At 41.8% G+C, this 14,522-nt stretch overlaps 1 protein-coding gene across 1 annotated transcript in view; it reads left to right on the top strand.

The window, feature by feature from the left end:
• The window catches only part of ACTN3 (actinin alpha 3), an 89,551-nt gene extending 81,461 nt beyond the window's left edge, over positions 1-8,090 (top strand). Inside the window, exons 15-21 of the mRNA XM_077287363.1 lie at positions 2,053-2,235; positions 2,319-2,453; positions 3,348-3,527; positions 4,246-4,392; positions 4,523-4,588; positions 4,720-4,878; positions 6,974-8,090. Coding sequence (XP_077143478.1) covers positions 2,053-2,235; positions 2,319-2,453; positions 3,348-3,527; positions 4,246-4,392; positions 4,523-4,588; positions 4,720-4,878; positions 6,974-7,132 — 1,029 coding nt within the window. The 3' untranslated portion in view covers positions 7,133-8,090. The remainder of the gene's footprint in view (positions 1-2,052; positions 2,236-2,318; positions 2,454-3,347; positions 3,528-4,245; positions 4,393-4,522; positions 4,589-4,719; positions 4,879-6,973) is intronic.
• The last annotated feature ends 6,432 nt before the right edge of the window (positions 8,091-14,522 follow it).

Genomic DNA, 14,522 nt, shown 5'->3' with positions numbered 1-14,522 from the left:
AGGTGAGTAGTTAGCCAATGAATCACTGAGGATGATCACCACGGTGACCTCTGAGTGGTCATTTGGCTGAGCAGTAGTGGACCTAAGAAGTGTTGTAATGCGGGCAGCAGATAATTGGTGGCATGAGTATCACTTCTTTTTTTTTTGCCGTTATGACAAAATTTTGGTAAATTTAAAGCACACAATTTAGTTTTGTATGATTTTTGTGTAACATTTTATGTTTATGCTCCAATATATCAGGGTTTTTTATCAGTAGACCATTTGTTGTGGTGCACTTGTCTCTGTGTACCAGGCAACATACTCAGATTCTGCTGATTAGCATGTTTATTAGAGATGAGCGGATAAATTCAAAGAACGCTGGTCCAGCAACCAACTCAGTATTCCATGGGCATTGGATGAGAGCCCTCTTTATCACCTCTTATCTGCTAGTGCCTCTGACTCCCCATTAGATTAGTTAGCTTGGCTTCATGTTACAGCACACTGGAACCAGGACGTCACACCAGGACTAGAAATCTAAAGTGGAGACGGACAAATCGGCAGGTAAGAGGCGGTTTGCAGGGCTCCCATCCAACAGCCATTGACTACTGAAATGGCCGCTGGACCAGGGTCCTGCAAATTGATTCGCTCACCTCTAATGCTGATGTCTTAATTATATTGCATTATCAGTGCTTAGACAACTCTAAAGCTTCACCCACGTTTCCTGACACATTGTTATGTGCATTGAAAAGTGGCACTGGGGTCTCATGAATACAGTGATCAAATGCCATATTCTTCAATGATGTACATAAAAAAAAAACTGGCATAAAACATTGACACATTTTCCCTCTGAAACCAAAATCAGACAGCCATACTGTATGTAATTTTCACATTTAGAATTAGGCTGGTCAAACACATGAAGATGTTACTACAATCTGAGGACATTACAAGCTTTTTATACTCTGAAAGTTGGTCAAGAAGGGGAGGATATTTCATGTAATACATTGGTGTGGAAAATATTTATTACCTCCAATTAATCTTCCCCGGGCAATGGTGAAGTAAACACCATAAATGATGACAAGATGGCCACAGGGAAAGGTATAGCCCCATTGGTCTCAGGAAACAGTTCAGGTACCACCAATACGGTTTCAGGGTTAACAGCCCAGGGTTGCAGACAAAGACTAACTATACAGGACTAATGGGACACGGGATATGGGAAAGTTAAACAGACTAAGGATGGGGGACCTGGCAACATACAAACTGCACACACAAACCACCTAATACTAAACTATAGCAGTTGCTCAGGCACCTCCCAATAGGGGAGGGTGCCTATTATACAAGATGTCTCCCAGCTATTGGCTGGAAGACACCTAGCAGGTGAACCTATAATCAAAATTCCTCCCATATGTCAACTGTGGACATTTTGCCATGTGCGCATGCTGCCCCTTGAAGAGCGGAGGAGCACGCCGACAAAATACAGTGCAGTGTGCACAGCAGGGGACCAGGAAGCACGCCAGAGAAAAGGAAGCAGGGAACACGCCGGGGCAGTGAGTAAGGTGGCATCTCTGCATAGAGGGAGAGGAGGACACCATGCTGTGGTGCCAGGCATAGCGCTACAGAATGAAAAGCAGGAACGGTAAAAATGCAGATTTCAGGTTAAATAGTGGCCAAAAATAGTTCTACATACAAACAAATATATATATAATGACAGCTTATCCTGAAAAGTTACTTGAAAGTACAGCTGCCTTTTAAAATTGCTGTTCTAACATTTTTGTCTCCATTCACAGGCATAGGAGAGAGGCTCCTGCTGCAGCCAGTAGTCTTATAGCCAATCACAGAATTGTAATAAGAAAGAGCAACAAAATACTGTAGAAGCACATTGAGAAAATGTCTTTATGAATTTTTCAGTTTTTATTTCACGACTGGGACAAAATAAGTTAGAAGGAAATGAGAGTAGAGTAGGAAATTTCAAGAGATTTTTTTTAATTTTCTTGTATTTTCTATGTTCAATGTTCATTTGAAAGCATTTTAACAAAGCCAGACTTGATATTATTAACTTGATTTATTTTATCGCAGAGCCTCATTACGGCACATGAACAATTCAAGGCAACTCTCCCTGAGGCTGACAAGGAGAAAATGTCAATTTTGGGCATCCAGGGTGAAATTCAGAAAATTGCTCAGACTTATGGAATCAAGTTATCTGGAATTAACCCATACACCATCCTCACCCATGTCGATATTGCCAATAAATGGGAGGCGGTGAGCGAACAGAGAGTGAAAGAAGTATAAATTATAGAACGTTTCCTGAGCTAAAACGTTTAAGACCTTTTCACTTTCAACAGGTGAAACAACTGGTTCCCCACAGAGACCAAACCCTGCAGGAGGAGCTGGCCCGTCAACAGGCTAATGAGCGCTTGCGTCGCCAGTTTGCCGCACAAGCCAATGTCATTGGGCCTTGGATCCAGTCCAAGATGGAGGTTGGTTAAACAACATCTAATGTTGGCTAACAATACATAAGGACTATTATACTGCTCTTTCCTCACTCCCTAAATATCCTCTGCCCCAAGACAAAAAACATGTCAATTACCAGTTCTAGGTGTAGTTGAGCAAAAGATTTGGACAGTCCTTGTCTGGCATCTAGTCCAGTCCTCGATGATAGTAAGACCAAGACAGTCTTCCCTTTTGAAGCCAGCTTCCTCAAGCTGGCACCTTTGGTGCCTCTTGAATTTACGTCATGACCTTCTTAGTGCATGAGGTGCCCAGGATGCTGGGTTGAGGGTGCTGGCTGCAGAAGTCAACACTGCTCTTGTCCGGCTGCTACGGAGGACCAGATTTGGTGCAAATGGAGTGCAGTGTGAATCCTTTTGCTCAAATCTAGTACTAGATGTTTAGAGTTCCCACTATATAGCTACAAAAAGATTCTTTGGGGGACCATAAATTGCATCTGGCATCTAACTGAAAACTATATTGCATATAGGAAGGGTACTATGAGGCATAATGCTCCATCAAAATGTAATTTTCAATTAAATGCTAGTAGAAGATCTTACCAATTACTAGTTTAAAGGAGTTTATCCAAAATAAAATGTTTATTGCATATCAAGACAGCCCTAAAAATGGGATTGGAGTCAAATGCAAGATCTAAGATAATGGAAAATAACAGAAACAACCAAGTGTGCTTAGATGTTTTGGTATTAGGTAGAGCCTAAAATGGAGACTGACCACACCGCATGTTTACTTCTCCATCAGAAACGGGGACAACCTCACACACAGTACAAATTCTGACTGTAGGTGAAAATATGGAATTTTTGTAAAATGTATTTGGTCCTAATGATTTTTGCATGAGGCATTTCTGTTTACATGCCTGTATCTAGGAGATCGGTCGCATATCTGTGGACATCAGCAGTTCTTTGGAAGACCAGATGAACCACCTTAAGCAATATGAACAGAACATCATCTCCTACAAGACCAACATTGATAAACTTGAAGGAGATCATCAACTCATCCAAGAGTCACTGATCTTTGACAACAAACACACCAGCTACAGCATGGAGGTAAGCGATGTCAAGAAAGTTGGAAAAATCTTTGAAGCCGATATTTCATTTCTATGTGCCCGATTCAGTATTGCACTTTTTTTTCTATCTTTTCGTGTGTTTTTGCCTGTTTTTACTCATTTAATTTGCGCTTTTTTAAAGTCTATTTTGTGTTTGCATATTTTTTTATGTTCGCCATTGTGGACAGAGTTCAGAGATTCCAAATATTTTCACCGCCTCATCAAAGCTTTCACTCCAGAATTCTAGTGTAAAAGCTTTGAAAACTACATTTTGCAACTCTTGGCGTTTTCACATTTCTCCTAGTTCCGACAAAATGGTCATAGCTAATTGGAAAAATGGGCAAATTTATTTCATAATGAGCTGCAATGTTCGATACGCCAGAAATCTCACTCCATTCCCTGACTGGAGTGAGATTTCTGGCCTAGCGCACGGAGGTGCACACCACTCGTCAGAAGCTCCAGATTCATGAAGAAGCATGCACCTCTTCATGAGTCAGGAGCATCTGACTCAAGTATTCACCCTCATCAAGTCCCAAATCTTGGCCTAAATGTACTTTAGTTCCCTGACCCAAAGTGGTTTTGTGTACGTCCATCAAGTTTTTTGGAGACACTACAGGAATTGAACCCTTGTGGCCAAGTTAATCGCCAGATAGCAATAGTCGGTCAACTTATATATTTTCATCTCATTACTTTGTATATTACTTCAAATTTGTCCTCAGCACATTCGTGTGGGATGGGAGCAGCTCCTCACTACAATTGCTAGGACCATCAATGAAGTTGAAAACCAGATCCTGACCCGTGATGCTAAGGGCATCAGCCAAGAACAGATGAATGAGTTCCGCGCATCCTTCAACCACTTTGACAGGGTGAGCGTTCCCTACATAAAAATATGTTTATTTCCATTCATAGTTTAACACAGTAAATAAACTACTTCAAAATTCATCAGAAATAGTATCCACAAATATCCAAATTCTTTTTATCTTATTTTATCCACAGAAGAGGAACGGCATGATGGATCCTGATGACTTCCGTGCTTGCCTGATTTCCATGGGTTATGATTTGGTAAGACAAACAACAGCTTAATAGTAAATACATTTTGAAAATTCAGTTTTAGACATTTCTAATCAATTTCTAGGACTGCTGATTTTTCTGTTTTATCCGTGTATATTCAATATGGTTTCTTCTTTTCCTAGGGTGAGGTTGAGTTTGCTCGCATCATGACTTTGGTTGATCCCAACAACACAGGAGTTGTGACCTTCCAGGCCTTCATTGACTTTATGACTCGGGAGACAGCAGAAACAGACACTGCTGAACAAGTTATGGCTTCCTTCAAGATCCTGGCATCAGACAAGGTAAGTAGAAAACTAAAAAAGTCTTGATTGTGTGTTTAGGGGTCTTTTTACATGTGTAAATAATCTGCTTCGAACAAGCACTGATCAAAGATTCAGTAGGTGGATCACCTCTCCTTAAATTTCCATGTGCATGGGCAAAATCGTAAGTGGACGATGGTTACTATGAGGGTTCATCCCCAAGCAATTTGGATATTCTTATCAACACATCCCGTTTACAAGAGGGGATGTACTGGTAAGTCCGGCCTCACATATCCAAGCTTCATGGCCTGTACACCGACCATAATTTTTGGACTGGCCACAGGTCTCCTGACCCAAACTCAATAGATTCTTAGGCATAGATGAGATGGAAGAGTTTGGGACAAGAGACAGGTTTGGAAATTGCAGTCCATATACAGACTGAAACTTGGATGCGTGAAGCTAGCCATATATGAAGCTCTTGACTTGGGTTAGGAGACCTTTGACTGGTCTTGAAATTGCTGTCCATACACGGTCCATGAAACTCAGATGCATGAAGATAGCCTGTGAATGATTTTTAGGCTGAAGAAAAAACTAGTATAACCCAGGGACTGAGTAAAAGTGGCTTAACTGGCTACAACATAAACTCAACACTCAAATACAGGATGATTCACTCACTACTTTACCTGAAAATATATCATCGTACTAAAATTTGGACTGTACATACTTTGGTTCATGAGAAGTGAGAGTGCAATGAACCTCAGTGACAGCGATGAGAAACATACTCGTGCTGAGTGGTCTCGCCGACCTGTCGCCACACCGGTCATCTCCACTACGAGGTAGACTTGCTGCACACCTTTCTGTTGGTTGGCAGATTACCTATGGTGCTTGCACTTCACTCCTGCAAAATTCCTTCTCAATTTGTTAACAATGTACCGATACGGTTTAGAGGAGCGTGTTTTCCTTGAGGAAACTTATAAGAGTCCTTAAAGAGGTGCCAAAGGGGGTTTCTAAAGAAGTTAGGCGAAGGTCGAAATCTACCGTCCAAACCATGCATTTTGTCATTGGTGAACAAGCTGGAATATACAGGAACATTACTGGATAGGCAAGATGGAGGACGTCCGAAATTGTCTGAGGGAGCATCTCCAAGTAAATCATTGCATAGTCTTTCCCAGGAGATAGGCATGTCGTCTTCCACATGTCAACGTATGGCCAAGAAAGGTTGTGTTTGCCCGTACAGAGTCACTGTCGTTCAGGAATTGAAGAGAAAGAAAAGAGTTTGTTATTGCCGTAATTTTTCTTTTGGAGCCACTTGAAGGTTCGGGTGTACAGTAACAAGCCACGAACATTACAGGCACTCTGAGAACATACAGCAAGAAATTCAGGCTATGACCCCAAACCCTCTGCGGATTACATTCAACAATATGGAGCGGTACGTGCAAAAGTACTTAGATGCGAACAGCGTACATTTTCAACACCTGCTTTAAAGCATCAGTTTCTCATGAACCAAGGTTTGTACAGTCCAAATTTCTGTACGATATATCGTATTTTTTACAAGTTACAGCATTTTTTCTCGGTAAAGTAGCGAATGAAGCACTTTGTATTAATACTTCATACTCTATGGCCAACAAATAAAAAACAAAACCCATTGGCATATATGAGATGGTTGAGTTTGGGTCAAGAGACACGCGATCGGTCTGAAAATTGCAGTTTATACACAAACAGTGAAACGTAGATGCATGAAACTAGGTATATATGAAGATCTGTGGGAAACGTAGATGCGTGAAGCTAGCTATATATGAAGATCTTGAGTTGGGTCAAGAGACCTATGTCTGGTCTGGAAATCACGGTCCATGCAGAGACCATGAAACTTGGATATGTGAAACTGGACTATGTATGACTTTTAGGCCTGCAGATGAAAAATAGAATAATCTAGGGACTGATTAAAGATGACATAAAGGGCTACAACCCAAACTCAAGACTCAAATATCAATTCTTCATGCGTTATGACTAACAAATAAAAACAAAACTTAAAAAAAATCTTCTGGTTCTTCAAATTAAAATTGTTTGTACTCTGAAGGCGTACATTTAAAAACATGTTTTTATCACTCTGACTTATTTTATGTTTTTTTATTTTCAGTCCTACATCACCATCGAAGAACTGCGCAGAGAGCTGCCTCCCGAACAAGCTGAATATTGCATCAGCCGCATGACAAAATACACGGGCACAGATACTGTTTCCGGAGCTCTAGATTATATGTCCTTCTCCAGTGCTCTTTATGGAGAGAGTGATCTGTAATAACACCACCTTTTCCCTCCCCAACCCAATTCCCTTGACTCTTCCCAAGCTCTTCTCCCCTTCCCTTGTACCTGAATCATATATCTAAAGAGAAAATGACCTTCGTAAAGTGTAGGACAGCGTCAAATAAAATGTATATATACACTTTATTGAATGCAAATAGCCCAAGAGCGGTTAACAAAGTGACTCAATATGTCGTCATCATGTTTTATCACTTATCAAAATGAAAAGTCCATCATACAGGGTATTTATTTTATTATTTTTCCTGCTTAATGGAAATCGTCATTATGTGACGTTATTAATTTTAATGATATCTGAAATTCATATGATTATTTTAGCGTTGTATGTTCCAGACGCACCAAACCTGGATGCACTTTGCGGTACCAATGTCACAGGAGGAAAGAACACGTATTACAATAATTCGTAATTATTTATTACGCCGCTGGAATAAGCATTTGTTGTGCAGATGGAGCAATTTATCCAGAAGCCTTTGTTGGTACTTCACTCATCCAAATAGCCACCCAAACCAACGTTGCCATTCATAGCTCTCCAACACATCATGTCTACAGAATTAATTATGTGAACCCCCATAAGTGTATATATACATTTTTTTTTTGGGAATGAAGGATTACTGCATGTTCATGAGGGTAGAATTTGTAGTTTAGCTTTCCAGGCAAGTAGCATAAAAATAATACTTTTGTAATGTGCACAAAATCCTTGAAGCAACGATAAAGGTCATTGAAAGTGGTAAAAAAGAGCAGGAGTCATTATCAAGGTTGATGAACTGTCACTGAGCCAATACAAGTCAGTTATGCGCCTGTTTACCCGGTGTGGGGTGGCTACGGTTCAGGAACTATATATTTTTTTTAACACATAACATTGTCAACCATGTCACTGTCCTACTCTCAGAAAAACTCCTCTAAATATCAGAGGAAATAAATGTGAATATTTAATGGTTGTCGCTTGTTTTGTTCTACTTATCGGTTCACAGAACAATGAGACACACAACATAACCTGCAGAACACGTCACTAGGAATTGCGGTTGTATGACGTGAAACACTTTACAGTAGGAAGATAAAAAGTCACATTTATAAAAAAGAAACTTACGAATCACAGATTGGTCTCGTTACTAGTAAAGCAAGACAACCAGGATGTGTTTGGTCAGGATGGTAAGGATCTAATTACGCGGTGCAATCCAACTGTGCCTTAAATTGCAGTAAAAATTCATCACTGTCCCCATTGGGGCTCACAATCTAAATTTCTTATGGAGTGTAGGAGAAAATCGGAAAACCCAGAGGAAACCCACGCAAACACAAGGAGAACATAAAAAGTCCTTGAAGATGTTGTCCTTTGTGGGACTTGATCCCAGAACCCCAGCGCTTCAAGGATACAATGCTAATCGCTGAGCCACCGTGCTGCAATTTCACTGCACCGTTTAAATACATCCTAATAGAGAAGGCTAATTGTTAAAGGGATTGTCCTGTTCTAACCTTTCTTACACTGCATTCTCAGAGACATATAAAATTCAGTTTTTGTCACCCTCACTGGGGCCAGCGCTGCTGCTCTGTCGCTGCACCAGTCTTATTGATTGGCTGCAGTGATGGCGTCACATCTACAGTGCTACAGTCAATTATTGGGCCCAGCGGCTCATGCCCTACACATTGACAGAGCTGCTGAGTTCAGTGATTGGCTGCAACAGTTAAAAGCACTGTAGAGATGACATTGCGGCTGCAGCTGATCAACAAAGACTGGAGCCACCAAGGAAGTTGAGTAAAAGCTCAGTTTGTTATTTTATGTTTCTGAGCCTACAGAGTAATGCAAGGATAGAAAGAAGCAAGATAACTCCTTAAAGCTGTCCAGTTTTATTAATCCTTAGATAGGGCTCATGCCCCTTCCAATGGATTGCTAGATCTCATGCCCCTTCCAATAGATTGCTAGATCTCATGCCCCTTCCAACAGATTGGGCACCAACAGAGAAACATGAAGAGACTGGATTAAATATTAAAAGTACATATATTTATTGTAAACAACATTATAAAACCAACATTAAACACACAATAAAAGGTGAGATAGAGTGCAAATCCGAAATCTAAGCAGAGCCGAAGACTGAAATGTCTCCCCACTGACTGACACTGCATAGGGTACAAAATATGTAACTACCTGCTCCTAATATTACCATAGCATGTGCCAACAAGTCAGGCTATTATACAGACTATAGTACACATGTCTGATAAAGAGACAGCCGTGCCATATAGATAAGGCAGTCTAGCTACTATTTAGCATAAGGCCGGCACGGACATCATAACCAGTGATGGTACAAGCTGCTTATAAATTTACCTGTGGTCATGTTGTCAGAGTCAGGAAAGGGGGGATCATTCAGCCAGAGCGCACCTCGACGCGCGTTTCGCTATAACAATAGCTTCGTCAGGAGGTGAGATACTGCTGTTGCCATGATCGTTATATAGCTGTCCATGAATGTTCAATTGCCGGCATGTGTGAAATCGCGCACCGCCGCCATGATGTGACGTCACTGAGGGGGCCGCGCTCAGTACGCGCGTCATCCGGTCACATGCGCCGGTCATGTGACCAGGCCGGTAACCAGGACGATGCATCGCAACTGCAGAGCACTCCCCCACAGCAGCGCCACAGCGCATGCGCGTCGTGCGCCGACCCAGCCGACCAGAACGTAAGTATCTGTTCTTAAGAAATATTACTATCGCTAACTCTAATTCTCTGTGACAAGGCATCGCCAGTGCGGCCTATCCACCGCCTCTCTGGCGGAATACAGCCTACTACACAAAGATATTACCCACACCCATTAACCCTTAAAGTACCCGTATCCCTACCCACACCTCACATATACATGCTCGAATAATAGCAAAGGAATGACATCTCCTCAAATGAAATAGACGGGATCTTCAAAGGCTGCATAGTCAGGTAATATGTACTTCAGGTGAAATTTCATCCATAAATGTCCATCACAAGATAGTAACGCCTTCCTTGTTCTTCAAGAGATTGCACAAGCTTTTAAAATGCGGAGATCCTCTTCCAGATGAGCAAGGTAGCTCTCAATATACAATATCCAGTTCATCATAGTTTATCGAGATGACCAATACCTATTATCCTGCTATTATAAAAGTAGATAAAAACAGCATAATTAATAAATAATAGAACCGTGACAAAATCCACCAACTATTCCATAGTAATAAGATAATCACCAGTTACTCCCAAACAGAGAAGGGGAAAAGATATGTGGACTATTGGGAACGAAAAAAAGGTAAGGATAAAGAAAAAGGGGAGGGAGACACGAAATAAAAAAGGAAGAAGGGGGGGGGGGAGGGAAAAGAACACATTATAGCAAACATAAAAGGGTGAGTATTAAACAACAACAGCAACTAAACTAAAATTCGCGCTACCCTAGAAAGGGTTTGAAGCTAATAAACTCATTGAGGCCTTTGGGGGCAACTGTGTCCAGATCTACCATCCATCTGGTCTCTCTTTTAAGTAACTCTTTTTTATAGTTTCCTCCTCTAATCCCCAGCTGAACACGATCAATCCCCCTCACTTTTAAGTATTTTGGATTGCTACTATGGTACAATCTGAAATGTTTTGGTATTGTTTTTAGAGAACCTATATCTTCTACCAGAGCACCATTTTTGATGTCCCGTACATGTTCAAGGACACGCACGCGTAATTCGCGTGTGGTCATTCCGATATAGATAAGATTACATGCCTTCCAACAGATTGCTAGATCTCATGCCCCTTCCAACAGATTGCTACATCTCATGCCCCTTCCAATAGATTGCTAGATCTCATGCCCCTTCCAACAGATTGCTACATCTCATGCCCCTTCCAATAGATTGCTAGATCTCATGCCCCTTCCAACAGATTGCTAGATCTCATGCCCCTTCTAATAGATTGCTAGATCTCATGCCCCTTCCAACAGATTGCTACATCTCATGCCCCTTCCAATAGATTGCTAGATCTCATGCCCCTTCCAACAGATTGCTAGATCTCATGCCCCTTCTAATAGATTGCTAGATCTCATGCCCCTTCCAACAGATTGCTAGATCTCATGCCCCTTCCAACAGATTGCTACATCTCATGCCCCTTCCAACAGATTGCTACATCTCATGCCCCTTCCAATAGATTGCTAGATCTCATGCCCCTTCCAACAGATTGCTACATCTCATGCCCCTTCCAATAGATTGCTAGATCTCATGCCCCTTCCAACAGATTGTTGTCCATCTACTCCGTTCAGTCATATAAAAGAATAGTGACCCTCTGATTCTTCCTCCAGTTTTTGGGGCTGTTGGGAGTCACCTCTTGGGTGTGCAAAGCTGACATACGCTTCGCCACAGGAGGCGAAACCTGCCCTCCTAGCACTCCAGCTCCTCCTTCCTTCACGCCTCTATACTGACTTATCGATATCCTTACGCTTTGGATGACACTGCTGGCGGGACTGGTCCCACTTTGAACACATCTCCGGAGGTGTGGTGAGGAGTGGGAGACTAGTGATTGTAGTCTGTGGCGGCTGGGTGACGGAGCATTACAATGCTACCAGAATCACATGATGGCACTAGAGGGAAGGGAAGAAGATGTGGCCAAAATGTACACAGAGGTAAAATATATAAGAAGGCTGCTTTAAATTGGCAAATAACGGATAGGGGGAAAAAACCAAAAAAAACCTGGACTACTTAAACTGAGCACTACAGATAATGTTTGCCTTAGACCAGTTTCATCCGAGCATATTACAGGTGCATTTGTTGGCAAGTATTATTGATACAAGTCTCGTCCCAATTGCAGATCTGAACTAACAGATTAATCAGGGATCGATGAAGCTACGAGTTTAGGTCCTTGGATCTGCCAGTAAGAAAAAAAAAAGTGCACAAATGTGCCTGTAATACATTTGTAAGTCTGAAACTGGGGTAAAGATTATATTCAATTTCTGTTACTTTTCATCTATAATTATTTCTTTAAATACAAAGATGGAACCAACAAATGAGAACTCACATGTACGGTAATTTACAAAGCCGTGAAAGTAATCTTTTTCTAAATAAAATGCTTAAATATCTGTCAATTCATACTGCTGCGATAAATGTTGGCGCAAAGAAAGAGAAAAATACAAGGTAAACTTAGTCCTGCCAAAAACAGACTTATTGGCAGACACATATTAATAAAAGGTTCTAAAGAAATAAAATGTCTTCATAAAGTTATTTTGCTCCTGTTAACAATATATTTCCATTATCTTTCGTGTCTAGAAACTACTTCTCCATAAAATACTACTGATATTAAATGGTCACCGTCGCTTCAATGAACTCGGGCCCATCTGACTGTCAATGTAGGGACTAACTGAATTTAGAAACTGATGCTGACCACTGCCTGTTCTCAAGTGCTATCCAGTTGAGATGTAAGGGTAGCTGGATATTTATATCTGTAGAGGAAGTGGACCTTTGTCCCGCTTTAAGTAGGGGTGGGACTTTGTCTCTTTAAAGGAAGTGGGGTGTGGCTTTGTCTCTGTAAGGTAAATGGGTGTGGGACTTTGTCTCTTTACAGGAAGTGGGGGTGTGGCTTTGTCTCTCAACTGTAAGTGGGGGTGGGACTTTGTCTCTCTACAGTAAGTGGGGGTGGGACTTTGTGTCTTTACTGGAAGTGGGGATGGGACTTTGTCTCTTTACAGGAAGTGGGGGTGTGGCTTTGTCTCTCAACAGTAAGTGGGGGTGGGACTTTGTCACTGCAGTAAGTGGGGGTGGGACTTTGTCTCTCTACAGTAAGTGGGGGTGGGACTTTGTCTCTTTACTTGAAGTGGGGGTGGGACTTTGTCTCCCTATAGTAAGTAGGGGTGGGACTTTGTGTCTTTACAGGAAGTGTGGGTGTGGATGTGTCTTGCTACAGTAACTGGGGGTGTGGCTTTGTCTCTCTACAGAAAGTTGGGGTGTGGCTTTGTCTCTTTTAGTGGAGGGTGGCTTTGTTTTGCTACAGTAAGTGGGGGTGTGACTTTGTCTCTGTAAGTAAGTGGGGGGTGGTCCTTTGTCTCTCTATAGTAAGTGGGGGTGTGGCTTTGTCTATGTAAGTGGGAGTGGGCCTTTGTCTTTTTACAGAAAGTGGGGGTGTGGCTTTGTCTCTCTACAGTAAGTGGGGGTGTGGCTTTGTCTCTCTACAGTGAGAGTGTGGCTTTGTCTCTCTACAGTAAGTGGGGGTGTGGCTTTGTCTTGCTACAGTAAGTGAGGGTGTGACTTTGTCTCTCTACAGTAAGTGGGGGTGTGGCTTTGTCTCGGTAAGTAAGTGGGGGTGGACCTTTGTCTTTCTATGGGAAGTAGGTTGGATTTTTGTTGTTTCAATAAGTGGAGTAGGTCTTTTTCTCTGCGCAGGATGTAGAGGTGGATCTGTGTCTCTACAGGAAGCGGTGGTGATGTTTTGGCTCTCTATAGTAGGAGCGGAGCTTTGTTTATATAGAGGAATTTGGGGGTGGACTTTGTCTCTGTACAGGAAGTGGAGATTTGCCTCTGTATAAGTGGGGGCAGAACTTTGTCGCTCTACAGGAAGTGGGAGTGAGGCTTTGCCTCTTTATGGGAAGTAGTGGTGGGTATTTTTCTCTCTACAAAAAGTGGGGATGGACGTTGTATTTTTGTTGGGAGTATGGGTGGGTCTTTGTTGCTGCAGAAAGTGGAGGTGGGTCTTTGTTTCTCTTCTCCTGCTTTTCTGACTGTTGGATGGCATACAATAACAACACTCAGTTGCTGGAAAATGTTGAAAGCAAAGTATAGTGGGAAGTGAGGGGAAATGAAGTTCCAGCACCTAAAGTGGTTGCAGAATGTTGATGAAAAGGAACTGCCCACTCAAAAAAAGTGGATGGGAGAAGACAAACTGTTTATGTCCCCCATAACCTGCACAGCACACAGAGAGATTCCTGCTCTTCATTTGTTAGAATACAGACAGAAGAAGCATAGAGAACACTGTACAGCGGTACTGAACAGTGTATATGTGAATCCAGCTTTGAGCTAAGTAACAGATTTGTTAGAAATAGTTTTATTTGAATACTTCTAACAAGGGGGGGGTCTTATCATTTTAGGGACATTGTGAGTCACGTAGGTAATCTATCCCTGTTAAGGCCTACAACTTACCCTACCTTGCTGTGGAGGTTGGCACCCTAAGATTGCGAGATGGTGCCCTTGCTCGCCGTCGGCTTTCCCTCAATGACCCTAATGCGCCATAAATCATTACTAACGTAGACATTTCAGTCTGCTATGTGGACTTGATACATCTGGGTTATCAATGCATGATTTTCTTCTGTCGATTAAATGAATCAGTGATTCGATATTCTAATTGGCGCCCATTTTTAAATTAATGGCCCATGATATGTGACGCTTGGACTTATTGAATATTGTCT

Source organism: Ranitomeya variabilis, chromosome 2 (assembly GCF_051348905.1).
Source record: "Ranitomeya variabilis isolate aRanVar5 chromosome 2, aRanVar5.hap1, whole genome shotgun sequence".
Taxonomy (NCBI): domain Eukaryota; kingdom Metazoa; phylum Chordata; class Amphibia; order Anura; family Dendrobatidae; genus Ranitomeya; species Ranitomeya variabilis.
Note: the sequence above shows the minus strand (reverse complement) of the source record. Positions and strands in the feature narration are given on the sequence as shown.